This window comes from Tympanuchus pallidicinctus, unplaced genomic scaffold (assembly GCF_026119805.1).
Source record: "Tympanuchus pallidicinctus isolate F22 unplaced genomic scaffold, pur_lepc_1.0 scaffold7, whole genome shotgun sequence".
Lineage (NCBI taxonomy): Eukaryota > Metazoa > Chordata > Aves > Galliformes > Phasianidae > Tympanuchus > Tympanuchus pallidicinctus.
In genome coordinates, this window is record NW_026294791.1 from 6,109,773 (window position 1) to 6,124,015 (window position 14,243).

The 14,243-nt window shown below is 47.1% G+C and overlaps 1 protein-coding gene across 2 annotated transcripts in view; it reads left to right on the top strand.

Annotated features, from left to right (window-relative positions):
- FAF1 (Fas associated factor 1) overlaps positions 1-2,827 on the top strand; it is a 142,064-nt gene extending 139,237 nt beyond the window's left edge. For both annotated transcript variants that reach the window (XM_052665955.1, XM_052665956.1), the window contains exon 19: positions 350-2,827. In XM_052665955.1, the coding sequence (XP_052521915.1) occupies positions 350-433 (84 nt within the window). In that variant the 3' untranslated portion in view covers positions 434-2,827. The remainder of the gene's footprint in view (positions 1-349) is intronic.
- The last annotated feature ends 11,416 nt before the right edge of the window (positions 2,828-14,243 follow it).

Sequence of the window (14,243 nt, forward strand, 5' to 3'; positions counted from 1 at the left end):
TCCACTCACACATATGCATGCATGATATATATGCACTGCAGTAGTTGGGCAGAGATGCAGTTCTGCCAGGTGGTGAGCTGATGCAGCATCTCGCTCCCAGTGGAAGGAGGAAGGTCCTGCTCTCTCCCTTCTGCTTACTGCGGAGCGCTTTTACTGCCTGCCTTGCACTGGACTTGGTGTTCAGTGGATTTCGAGTCAGTTCTACTCATTTCTCCACCATATTCTGGGAATTAGTGCTGACACCTTCCACTGTGACTGGCAGATTTCTTATAGTAAAAAATCTCAACTGTGAAGATAAGGAATTCAAAATAGTTTACTTACGTGTATCTTTTCGTTCTCGCCTTTACAGGTGACCCAGCTGGATCCAAATAAATCATTACTGGAGGTAAAACTGTACCCTCAAGAAACCCTTTTCTTAGAGGCAAAAGAATAATCAGACAAGATTGTAGGACTAATCATCTTTCGACAAGCCAGAGGCACAGCATCAAGAGGAACGCTTCATCGACGCCATCTTGTACTATCATCCAACTCAACTTAATGTCACAACTTTGCCTCTTGCAAGAATTTGAAATAACATAGCTACGTAAAGTTCCACATACATGAGTGTATGTTCCAACCTCGTCTAAATGAGCAGAGGATGAAATTCTGCTGTGAACACTGAACATTATGACTATGTTGCTCACTTATCATCCAGCTTTTGTTATAATTAATGCACTGTTAAAATGTGAGTGATTGTTAAGTAGAATTTTTACTCCTCAAATGCCCCTTTTTCACCAAGAAATCTTGGACATTTCTGCCTGTACTTTTGACACTAGAATGCTGTATATTTGATATCTCGCTGAGCCAGTGCTCTCATATATGCATTTTATCTCTGTGTTTGAATTTCTACTTTGTCACCTAATTTAAAAGGCAGAAAAAAAACCAACAAAGAAACAGGACATTCGCAGCCATGGAAATTTAACAGTATTATGGTAGAAGGCATATAATTTTTGTTAGTACTTTCTGACTTCTTTGATAAGATGTAAGGTTTTGTTTGAAGAATATAGTTTGACATATATGCGAGGTATTTATTTACTGGTTCTGCTTTGGGTCTCAGTTCTGATTCATTTAGGAAGTATTTTCCATTACATTGCAGTGTGTGAAACTGCTTATTGCATGATGTGAATATTTAAATAACATTAGAAATGGCCAGGACCGGAAAGCTGGTATCTTGCCAACGCTTCAGGAATCAGCTGTTATTGAATATCAGCTGTTAAAAACCTTTCAAATACCAGATACAAAAGTTCTTTATTTCCCGTTGAGAAAGGAATGGCAGTTCCCATTTTGGCGGTTTTCCTTCATTCGGGGCTTGTTTGTATCCTATTACTCTGTTGTTCTAAAGCACCTTGTTTGTTCCATCAAACAATGAGTATCTCAAGAGACGGTGTAGTAAGAAATCTGCCTTACTATTGCACACTTTGGACATTTTAGCAGTAGATTGCTGATCCCATCTCAAATTGAAGAAATCCGAGATCCGTTGTCTGAAATGTATGCACCAGCTACCTGCTGTCTGATGAGGAGAAATCTGGTACTTTAAGTTCCTCAACCATGGAACAAACATACTTGGTCTAAAATCAGAAAGTACACTTAATGCCAAATGTGCATCAAAACAGCTTGGTTTGGGGGGGGGTTGTTTGTTTTTGTTTTGTTTTTAAATCTGGACTTCCAGGATAGTGCAACATAGCACTGCAGAATTGTCATCTACTAACCAAACTTGTTTGGTAGTGCCTGGCACATTGTTTTCCACGTGTTTCTATGTAATACACAGTGCTTATCGTAGCAGGAGTTCTGTTTTGGAAATTTCATACTAAGCAAAGACCAACTGCATACATCTTCTAGTCTTTAGTCTTTTCTTTGGAAGGATGGTGATATAAAGTTATATGTATGCCTATTATTAGGGTGTTAGTGAAGCTCATATATTGTTACCTTTACCAAAAATATAAATTTTGGAGGAAAGCCTTATTCTACCTTTTGTAATTCTGTAATTAGTGAGTGCTACATCAGACACTTTTAGAAATGAATTATCTGTGACAAACAAAAGGTTTGGAAGTGTAAGTGAATCTTAACCATTTGCAGTTCACAAATAAAAGAATTCATAGCCAGTAGAAAGATAAATGTATGTGTAATGGAAACCTGAATGCAGATGCTTCGTTCTCAACTTCTGTTTTCTTGGTAAAAGATCCACCATTTATTAAATATGACATTAGCATGGTTGCAGATTGGGGTGGCGCTGTTTCTACAAACAATCGCAGTAACACATGCAGGAGGATTTTAAAGTGATGCATATCTTTTTTTCTTTTGTCTTCTTTCTGAGCTGCTATTGAGGAAAGGAGTTGAAATATTGCTGCAGAAGAAAAGCAACCTTTCAGCTAACTTGTTTCTGTTAACCTGTTCTGTTTAACTTCTGTTTGATCTCAGCGGGCTGTTTTCTCTCGTTCAACTTTATTTCTGTATTTTGACTTTATATTCTTTACTTTGATACTAGTTTTGTAAATTTATCAAATGTGACTTGAATATTTGTTGAACGTGTTGAAGTCAGTGCTCCCAGGTTCTGTTAGGCCTTTTTTGTTCTAAGACAAGTTTTAGGGCTTTTTTTCCCCTATTTTGTTCACATTGAAAAATACACTGTCATTATCAAAACATTGTGGTGAGAATTAACTGGAAGTGTTGAAAGTGGTGGTGTTACTGCCCTCTGGTACATAGATCAGGAGCAGTATAGAAGGTGCATTCTGCCAAAACAAGTGTATCACTCAATTTAAATAAAGCATTTATGATTTTTGTCCTTAAATACTGATTTCAAAAAGCGGGCATCTAGTCATCTCTCTAAATGACATCCTCAGTGCGAGCCATTTTCTGTGGAGAAACGTTAATATTCTCTGCCATCATTTTCTGCTCTCTTAAACCATGGAATTCACTTCATGTGCTCTGCTGACATGGTTAATGCTCTCGTCGTTCTACAGACTAATTTTCTAATTCAGCATTAACCTAAAACTGTAACGCTTTCATTGCAGAAGTTATCTCTGATTCCACCTTTTTTATCTCCAGGTTCCTCACATTAGTGGATCATCATCAATGTGATTAATGCGTTAGTTTTAAGTCTAAAGGAATGACTGTTAGTGAATGGAGTCCTGTAGGATGTGTTGGCTTTTGATATCGGCCTTCAGCGCATGATGGTGAAGCTGGGGCAGTCTTTGGCTTTTGAAGAAACTTCCTGCTGTAGACACTGCTGTTCTAAATTCCATCAGAGAACGTGCAGAGCACAGGTGCTTGTCATGTATTCTCTGCATGAGCACTCTTCAATTTAGTGAGAGTGCCGAGGGAGTTTCTAATGGAGCTACGCTGGGGGTCTGTTTATTCTTTTGAATGTAGCAGAAAAGGACTTTGGCTTTCGTAAACTGTGCGCACTCGGTAACGTTAGAAATTTAAAATAAATTTTCAATTTCAGTACTATTTCTACTAAAAACCATATGATTTCACTCTTCCGTGTGTGGAGAAAAACGAAATCATTGTGACCCGGATTCACAGAAGGACTGAAGCATTTCCTTAGTGAGCCTTGTGGTCGGACTCCTTAAATGATTCAGAGTAAGACTGAGGTTCCCTAGATGAGGTCCACAACAAAAAATGAATCAAACCAAAAACCCTTCAGAATACATGTGAAGAATCGCTGCCGGGCAGAACCAGAAAATGGTTACATGGGCTGACAGAAATGTGGAAGGTAGAGATGTCCGATGGACACTGCTATGCAGTGGAGCTGGGGGTTCCTGCTCTGTGCCAGCCCAGGGTGCCTCGTGCCACTCGGGGTCCACAGCTCAGAGGCCTTCTGTCAAGACAAGCATCGAGTCCTTTGTTCCAACGTCTAGCAGCACAAGGCACATCTTTATTTCAATAGTGGTGGTTTTTCCATCAGTCTCCCCTGAAGTTTTTAACTGAATAGTACTTGACACTGAAGTTTTCGCAGATTGTGGCCAGCATGGGCCTGGGGAGAAACAAGCCTGAATCTTCAGTGTTTCAGAAGACTGCTGTAAGTCCGCTATAGCACAGGCTGCTTCTAATGTGCAAACTCAGTCCCTGCTGTCAGAGCTGTTTGGCTGCCGAACAATGTAATTATTTAAGCTTGTTTAGAGGGGGCGTGCAAACAGGAGTCCGATGTTTCAGGAGAGTGGCTGAGGTGCTTGCCTGGGATGGGCTCTGCGGTCCTTTTCCAGAGACTGTTCATTGCAGTCCACTGCTTGGTGTGTGCATACCAGTACCAACAGAAAGCAGAAGATGAAGCAGAGAGTGAAGATGAGAGGAGCACAGAATGTTGCTGCTCCTGTTTGCACTGCTCATTTATGTTGGGTTACACAGATTGTGGGCATGAGCAAAAACTCATGGATACCCTTGCAGAATTGAGGTTTGGTTCAACACCATTCATAATTTTGAAGACATCTGTTATACCTTTGTAGTTCTCTCTTTTAACCTTTAAATTTGAGGAGCTCTGGGTTAATGTGTCTGCTTCATGTATAGGGTCAGGCTGGGTGGGGCTCTGAGCAACCTCATCAAGCAGTAGATGTCCCTGTTCATTGCAGGGAGTTGGACTAGGTGACCTCTAAGGTCCCTTCCAACTCAAATGATTCTATGATTCTCTATTTGTATGTTCTTGCCTTCCCTGTATCATTTCTAATATGTCCTACCCTGAGTGAAAAAATTTCATGCCATCTTCCAGGACAGACAGGACTTGTATCAGGAGCTTATGTGCTGTCCTAGTGACACTGGTGACATCCTTTTATTCCCAGTTCCTTCTCCAATAATTCCTTTTGCTATTTGCCCCTGCTTACTACTACACTTTCTCACATAAATATCCACAAAGAACCTACAATGTCTGTCTTAGATGTTAACATCTGTTTTAGGAGTGACACCCATCTGTAGAGTCAAGGCTATTCAGACTTCCCCAAATACACGAGCTTTACACAAGCATGTTACACAATTGCTGCATATCAAAATACTCTTAGAATGCCTTGCCATTACCTTAAATTTAGCATTCACTCTTGAATTTCAAGCAAATAAAGCAAATGGTATAAACATTTTGCTAGCCAAAGTTTGTACCTTAGTCAGGGGTTTTCTCTGTGGATTCTTAATATGTGTAATAAGGGCTGAAGTTGTGCTGCAGCCTTCATACAATTCAGTTAAAATGTCACTCAACTGCTAGTTACAAAAGTAGGCTTCATTAGTTTTTGTACTGAAAAGAAAACTACTGGTCAGCAAAATCAGTATTTTGTTCTTATTAGCAATGAATTTTGTGTCCCGTTTTCCCAACTCCGTGCTGTGACAGCGTTCCACAGTTCAGTGCTATTCATTTTTGGTCCAGTCATCTTGAGTGAATCTGTATCATTCATTCATGCCTTCACCACGCTGCCTATCGCGTTTCCCAGATGCTGTATGAGCACCTTAAATAACACAGGTCCCTACAAAGATCCCTGGGGACACCGCTGGTAACCCTTCTTGCTGTTAATCCCTGCTTTCTGCTTCCAGCTACCACTCTCTTATTTCTCTCAAGAAAAGATGTTTCCACTGCCGTAAATGTTACTGCAGACAACTAGCTCATCTTTCCTGCAATTGCCCTACTTTCATTAAGTGCTCCTTTTACACCCTGAAAATATGTGAGTCCAATTATCTTTCTGGCAGGCTTCCTATTTCTGATATTTTTAATTATCTTTTACACCTTTGGTGGTAGTTCCTCGAGGTCTGTAGGTTGTTTAGTTTTGCTTTGGTGTGTTCCAGAAGTTAATGGTCATGTTTCTTCCTTCTCTTCACGTGAGTCTGTCTTACAGTTGCCTCCTTCCCTGTGCTGGCTTATGTGGCTCAATCACTGCTGCTTAGGGGGTGGGGAAGAGAAAGGGTGAGATTCTAGAGTCTTTTACAGATTAATTGTATATGTATTCTGAAGATCTAGGACAGTATCTTCAAATACACTTATTCTTTTAACTGTGACGATTCGATTTCCCTTTAGTATCTTCCTCTTCATGTAGTTTTCTTTGATTGAAGAATTAATTCTGGTGGTTTTCTTCTTTTAAGTAAAGTACTGAATTTGAATATATTTTCATTTACCACAGAAAGTGTTTGGTGTCATTTTTATTGCTTCTGTACTTTATTTAAGCTATTCTTGCAGTCTTCATTAGCGTCACTTGGTAGCATTCATAACTACATCCTATTCCTGATCTTGCCTTCCCAAAATTTACTGAGATTGAAAACTTGTTTGAAACTTCAAGTTCTGCTTAAGCCATTTTGAGTGTTTCACTATTATTCTAATGTGCACGTAGAAACATTTCCCGTTTAGTCAGATCCATTTGCCCTTTTTATATGCCCTGATTGATTCAAACTTTCTTTGTGTAAGGAAAAGGAAGCATTTCCTAGAAGTGGTGGCAACAGAGAGAAGAGATTTTTGGACCACTGTCATAAACTGACATCTACGGAGGAACTGAAATGATTTTGGGATCTGTTTCCAAATACCCAAGGATCTTTTCAGCTTGACTTCAGGTGTTACTTCACCTTTTTTGTTTTGTTTTGTTTTTACTGTAAGTACAATCAGATAGATGCAGAGAGCTCTTACTTACTGAAAAATACTTCTGCATCTTTGTGATTTAGGCAAAGGAGAATAGCAAGGCGCTGTGTGGCTGCTGCTGTATCGTGCAATGCAGCAGGAAAATGAAATGAACTGACACTTAGAGGATCACAATTCCTTGTAAAATTTGTGCAGTTCATTTTAACTTTCAGTTTACTGTTGTTCACTGATCACATGCAAGAATGTTTTATGCACGTGAATTGAAAGCATCAAAGTATTCTCAACTGGAAAGTCTTAGTAGATGCAAAGCTTTCCCTTCTTGGTATGAGCAATTTCAAGGCAAACGTGCTGTTTACTCCTCAGACAAAATACTGCGGCAGATACCAAATTCCTTCATTGTTACCAGTATTTTAGATGTTTTCAAAGGTGGTTTTTTTTTTTCCTTCAGATAAAGTTTATTATCACATTTGACTCCTTTTCACGAGGTAATCACAGTACAGGAGATATATTTCATATCAACCAAAAAGGACCATATTCAGAAGAGGATACACTCTAACCTCTTTAACCTCTTCTCTTGAGAACTCCCAATTTTGCTTAAGAAACACCTTCCTGTTTTTATTAGTGTTTATTCAGCTCCCATTGCTGTTTGCTTCCAGAATCAAACTGATTTCCTTCTGTACAATTACCATAACTAAATCCAATATTGCTACTTTTTGTTTCTTTTTTTTTTTTTTTAGTTGAAACAAAAATGCTACTAATAACAGCAATAATTGTTGAGCAAAGAAGTGAAGTTACCACTATTTAATTCCAGTCTAGTGGCCATTTGGTGCCTGATTCATTGAGGTCAAATTTATCAAATACTATAAAGATGTAGTAAAATAATTTCCCATCAGCAGAGCACTCTCCTTAGGAGACCAATTAAACTAACTTTGCTGCATCTATGCACTCCTGGGTTTGTGAAAGGGGCTGGGCACAGCAGGACGAGAATCAAGCTCACAAATGAAGAGCAGTCAACAGAGAGATATGGAAGGAAATTGTACTGTCAAAATGCTACTGAAGAGGAAAGCATTGTTACAGAAATATTTTGCTTGATCTTTCCCTTTAGAATTCCAGTTTCTGTTGGGTATCCTCTTTGAAGAGATGGTTAAAAACATGATACAAATGAAGGTTATTTTTTTTTAAATTGCTGGCTCCTGAGAATTCTATAGCAAGGAGAAAGTGGAACTGAAAGAACTCAAAGAGTAATTTGGACTTTTCTTTAAAAATCTTCCTGTTACCATAATCACAACTATTTTTAATTGCAGACAATGCACTTGTTTCAAATAGGCGAGGGAAAATAACAACAAAAAAGATTGTCAGCTTATGTATATCACCAAGGAAAAGACCTAACAAAGGTGGTAGGATTCATATTAGTTTAACAGATTAAGACCAAAGACTTCATGCACTCTGTACAACGTGGTGGTGTTTGCATACACCATTGCTTAACCACTGCAGGAAAAACGTTCTCAACTGAAGGGGAAATAAATGATTTTTGGAGAATATATTGTTATCAACAACGAAGAAAGTGGTCCTGTTCTTATACAATGGTTCTATCCAAACCTGTAATTACACGAGATAAAATTACATTTCAACGAGGAGCTGCTGGAACTTCTCAACGCTCTGCTGCAGCGCTGCACACCACGAAGGGGAGCAAAGCCCGCGCAGCCCGCCTCTCGCTGGAGGCTTTCTTTGCACTTTGCGCTGTCTGCGTTCACGGAAGACCTCGCAGGGTAAACTGTGCCTTTCTTCACCCGGAAGGAAAAAAAAAAACAACAAAAAAAGGAAAACAGAACAAAACTTTTTCAGGTTTGCCTGCTTCGTTTGATTTTACTTTCTGTGGTGACGGTGTCGTTCAGCGTCTTCTGAATTCAGCCCTTTCGGGTAATTCGGGTACTAGCAGGCGCCCGCTAGGGCTTCTACACGAAGCTGTCACCGCTCCCCGTTCTTCCCGCCGCTATCCACCGGCAGCACGTGGTGGAGCTGAGGAGCGGGGTGCTGCGGGACCCTGCGATGCCACCTCCGTGCCCCCACCTCCCGCAGCCTCGGGCCGCCCTTTCCTTCCCTGTTTTCTGCGCCGACCGGACGCTTCCCGGCGCCTCTCGCGCTTTGCTACCGGGATCGGCCTTCCCGCCTCCTGCCGGCGCGAGGGGCGCCGAGGGTTCCGCTCTCAGAGCCCTCACAGAGAGCTGGGCGGGAAAAACGCTTCTCGGGCGGGGAGCGGCGACTGGGGAGCCCTCGGCGCACGTCGGGATGAGGGAAAGCCGCAGGCGAACCGCGACCTCGCACCTCGGGCTGCCTCGTGGGGAGGCGGGAAGGGAAGCACTCCCTCGCGAGGCGGCTCGTATTCATCCGAGATTGAGGGGCTGCCGGGGCAACGAGCGGCGGGCTGGGGAGGGAGGATCCTCGGGCAAATCCGAGAGGAGCCGTCAGCACCGCGAATCAAAACGGAAGGCTGAGCCTTTCGGGCAGCGGAGCGGTTGGGCCGGGCAGCAGCCGGCGGGGCCCTTCGCTACGCCCTGCCTCGCTCCTTCGTTCCCCGCGACGCTTTGCGGCTCGACACGCTCGGAATCAGAGCGGTTGTGACATTTCGGTGGCGGCTCATTGTGCGCAGCACTTAAAGTTTAAAAAACAAGCCCCATAGAAGCGGAGGGGCTTAAAGCAGCCCCCTTTGTGGGGCGAGACACAGAGTTTTGATTCGGGACAATGGTGTTTCTCAAATTTCTTCCAAAAACCTGCACCCCATCTGTGATCTCAATGAAATCGCTTTTCTCTCTGCCTTCAATTCATTTGGCAAAGGCGAAGCAGATGCGTGGGACGGGGTCTGAATTTTAATCATTCCGTTTTACCTGAAACAAAACGGCCGGTCCTTTTTACCATGTGTTTGAAGTTAGGGGACGGGCAGGGGGAATATCAAATATCATTAAAAAGCCCTCGGATCGTTAGCGAGCTGACGAGAGCCTCGCTAATGAAGCTCGCGGAGTGCCCCGTGGCGAAGTGCCGGAGCGGAGCGGAGCGTCCCCGGCTCAGCCCCGCGCCGCCGCTGCCCGCTACCTGCGCGCCGTGCCCGTGGGGCTGCGGCACCCGCGCGCGTCCCGGCGGAGCCCCGCAGAGCCCCGCGGGCTCCGAGCAGTGCTGGGAGCGCGGAGTCCCCCGGCACAGCGCGTTTAGCCTGCGATAAGGTGCGAAGGGAGAATCGTCTGTCGCTTTAATCCGTGCCCGAGGGGCTGGGAAATAAAAAGAGAGAGAAGGGGAGGGTGGGGTGAGTGGGGAAGGAATGGACTCAAAGAGGCGAAAATCCACGCAACCGCTGGGGGAATGCCGGGGCGCAGCTCTGCTCCCGTTCGCCCCGCCGGCTGGCAACGAGTCGGCGACTAAACGCCCTGCCAGAGCCGGCAGGGAGACAGAAGGGTCCCACCCCGCACGGCACCCCACTGCCGCTCCTTCCTCTCCCCCGGGAAGCCGCAGCCCCGAGGGACCCAACCTCGGGTTGTGGGTTTTTGCTCTGGCGCGCGGGGTGGAGGTGCTGAGGGGGTGAGAACAACTTCGCTGCGTGCGCCGTTCTCCCGTCCGTATGTGTGCGTGTGGATGGGCACAAGCGCCGAGAGAAAAGAAATTTTAGAGTAACAACTAAAGGCTTTCTTGTGCAGTTATTTTAAGGGCTTTGTTCAGTGCCTGAAGGGGGATGCGCCCATTTGTTCGGGAGGGGATTCATCACATGCCCCTTTCATGTGAACCAGAGGTTAACAACCTAATGAGCACTTGGTGAAGAGATGAAGCGTGTAAAGAGCCCGATTTTCCCAAATCCCGGCCTGCCGTCTCGGGGCTCCGCCGCTCCAACCTCCGCCGCCGGGTCGGCCCCGCAGCCCCGGCCTCGGCGCTCGGGCGGGCGGCGGCAGCCAGCGGCCCCCGCGCAGTGCCCCGCCGGGAGCCGGGGTCGGCCCTGCCGCTACATATGTTGGGTCAGGTCTGCCCATTGTCAGCGCGTGAAAAGGTGTAAAAACTCCATCGGCTGTAGCTTTTTTAAAGGGAGGGCTTACCCTGGATTTGTTGCATAATGGATTGTGGTTGTTTTTTGTTTTTTTTTTTTTTTTTTAGTAGAGGGTTGAATTAAAACTGTTCCCTAGTCACTTTTAATTAGACCACTCTATTTAATTAGCAAAGTTGAAACTTGCAATTAAAATTAGCTCAGTTTAGCACATGTTAAAGGAAATGGGGGACACGGCTCCGGCTCGTGCTAAAGCCAAGTGGAGGCGAAATGGCGCAGTTCGCGTGGAAGCGGCGGTGTTCGGACTGCCGAGAGCGGGCCGCTCCCGGTTCCGTAACACCGGCCCTGGGCAGCAGCACCTCGACCCCAATTGCGCCGTCGGGAGACAGAAGAGGCTCCCTCCGGGCTGCAAGCGCAGGGAGGGGTGTTGGTAAAGCCCGAAAGCTCCGTGCTGGTGTCAGCAGCCCGAGCGGGGCGACGTGGAGCCCCGATTTACAGCTTATTCCCTTCCACGAGTCTCCCTCCCTAGTGTCTTCTTCCTCCCCCACTGGGAGCGGGGAAATGGAGTTAATAATGTTTCGGATAGAGGAGAAGTCCGGGCCGACGGGACCCCCTCCGAAGCGCCCCGCCCGGGACCGGGACTCGGCGGGGCAGGGAGGAATGCGCGTCCTTCCTGCTGGGGGAGGGTAATTTCCATTCGTGTAATATTGGTTTGGGGATAATTACTTTTAATGTCAAAAAGATTTAGTTTAATATCATCTCTATTAGGCTGCTGGGCGGATAATTAAAAGTGAAGATGATAGCAGCAGGGAAACAGATGGCATTTGCTTACTTTGATTCAGTAGGTAAATAATGAAAAAGTCAATGGCAAACCCCCTAGAACAATTGAAACCTTCGAGAGCACCAACATTAGCGGGTACTTACAAACCGTCTTCCGCTAAGAACGAGATGAAAATACATGAATCGAGAACTATATTTCTCTGGGCTGCTTCCGGCCGTGCGTGTCTGTCTTCCCGGCCCGGCAGCCAATGGCCGCGCTCTTTTTAATTAAGATTTTACGGCTGTAATTGGGGGAAGATGCGACCGCACCGCTGCGTGCGGCCCTCTCCAAGTTTTACACGGAGCTGCGGTGCACAGGGAGGGTTTGTGGGGAAACCGAGCGGGAGCGAGGAGAGGAATAAACAGCGGGAAAACAGAAAACGTATTAAATTACCGACTGAGGAAAGAAACAAAACAAAACAAAACAAAACAAAACAAAAAAAAAAAGGAAAGAAAGAAAAGAATGAAAAAGCTCATGTTGAGTTGTGTCGAGCTGTCAGGCTGTGCAGCGCTGTTCTGGAGGCTGCCAGACCCGGCACAGCGGATCACGAAGGACACACGCGGCTCCGCAGCCGCTGCCGGGACCGCTCGTCCTCCGGCCGTCCCGCGAATGGGCCGCGGCCGAACCGCGCTGTGGTCTTCGGGTCCTCGGTTCGAGACAGACCCCAGGGGTGCCAGGACGTCGCCCCGTGCCTCGTCAGGGGATGCGGGGTAGCGGCCCCTTCGCACGCGCACGCGGCGCTGCGGGCCGGGACGCGGCTGAGGGAATCCCGACAGCCCCAAAGCGCGGCTTTGTGTCCGGGCTGACCCTCAGCCAACGCGGGTTTTGTGCGAATAAAACCAAAGGTGCGCTCCGCTCGTCCTGCTTCACAGGTCTGGCGATTGTGAGAGCTCCCGAGGCGTTGGAAGGAATGGTTACTGTTAAAATACCGCTGAAAAGTGACAGTCAGGGTCCGGGCTCGTGTTTGTTCGGGACACTTTGTACGAAAGCGGCGAGAATAATTGAAACCCGTTTGGAAACGTCGCTTTGGGCGGCCGGGGCTGGGAGGAAGCGGCAGCGGGATTCGGGAGTCGTCTGGGGCCGCGCTGGGACGGGAAGCAGGCCGGGTCGGTAAGGGGCAGCCCTGCCGCCGGGAGCTTTCCTGGGGCTGCGGAGAGAGCAGGGCGTGGGAACCCGTTAAAATGTCGTGGTGGAGCCGGGCAGCTCTGACAGACGTCTGCGGCGTTGCTGAGTCCCAGGACTGCGGTCTATACTCCTGCGATGAATATACATATTTTTTCTAAACAACAGTTGAGTATTTCGGTGTTTCATTCGTACTAAGAGCAATATTTGAAAGCAAACAAACAAGCACAAACCAACGCGCGCCCGGGGAAGCGTTGGGGATGGGAGTGTCTGCAGGGCTGCCCTGGGACGGAGGCGAGGAGGACACAGCGGTGTCCGAGCGCAGAGCGCTGCGTTCCGCCGTGCCGAGCTCACACCGGCACCGCCGCGTGCATCAGCCCCGGAGCTGTGCGCTGCCGGGATGGAGGAGCCGCGCAGTGCTCGCGGTGCTGAAAGCCCATCGCCGTTTGCAATCTGACCTTAGAGTGAGGCTCCTGCAGCAATCGCGGCGTCTCACAAGCTGCTGAGCAGCTTCGTGACTTGCTTTTATTTCTTATTTTTTCCCCCGTGGCTATTTCCAAAATAGATCACTTATAACCGCCGTGAACGGCACGAAAACCTCAGCTCTTTCGCTCATAGCGAAGCTGAAAGAAAAGAGAAGTGGGAAGAGAACGGACCGCGTCCGGTGCCACCGACTGCTGCGGCAGAGCGGGGGGGAACGGGATCTGCGGGAAAATAACAGCAAAACCACAGCAAAGTGCCGGGAGAAAGAGGGGACTTTTTCCTGCTCTCTCTCTGTACTGAGCCTACACAAGTCAATATTTTAAATGTTCCTCATCTGCCTGATGGAGTTCTACGAAATCCCACTGAAATTGGTTCAGCGGAGAAATTTTCCCAAGAGGCTAAAATAGTGTTTGCAAATAAAATTACATCGGGTATTTTCACGGCTGTGTTAAATAAAGGTGTTATAACACCCACATCACGGGTGCGGGCGGCAGCTGCACACACGGAAAGTCAGTGGGAAAGTGCTCATTTCGTAAAGAGAAATAAAAAAGAACAGCAAGAGAACGATGAAAGTGTAATAAAAATATCAAAAGTTGGAGGGATGCGCTGCTTTGCAGAGGTACTTCTCGTAAGCACGGGCTGTGACAGAAGGGAAGGGGCAGCGGAGCGGCACCGAGCGCTGCTATCCCTGCAGCGGCCCTTCGCAGCTCTCCGCGGAAATTGCGCGGCTGCGGGCAGGGGGCAGCGGGGTAAGGTGCAGGGGAAAGCAAGGGAAAGGGATGCGAAGAGAAGCAGGGCACGGTAAGGCAAGTAAAGCAAAGCAAAGCAAAGCAGAGCAAGTAAGGCAAGGCGAGGCCAGGCGCTTCGCTCGTGCCCGCTCCGTGTGGGCAGCGCGGCCCCGGGCGGCTCGGAGCAGCTCCCAGCCAGATCCCATTCTAGGGAAGGAGCTGCGGGGCTGGGAACGAGGGGCAAAAAAATGCCGCGGAGCCCGAAGGCATCCCGTGGGAAGCGGAGGTGCGAGCCCTCGGGCAGCGGGAGCCGACGTTACCCGCCGAACCTCCCGTGCTGTTACCCCCTCCCCGAGCGGCGAGGGTGACGTCAAAGTGGAGTGGTTCATGGTGATTTATGGTGGTTAATGGTGGTTAGGGGTTGTTAATGGTGTTTAATGGTAAAGGCGCACCGCTCCCAGCCCGAGCTCGGCACCGGGCCCCGCG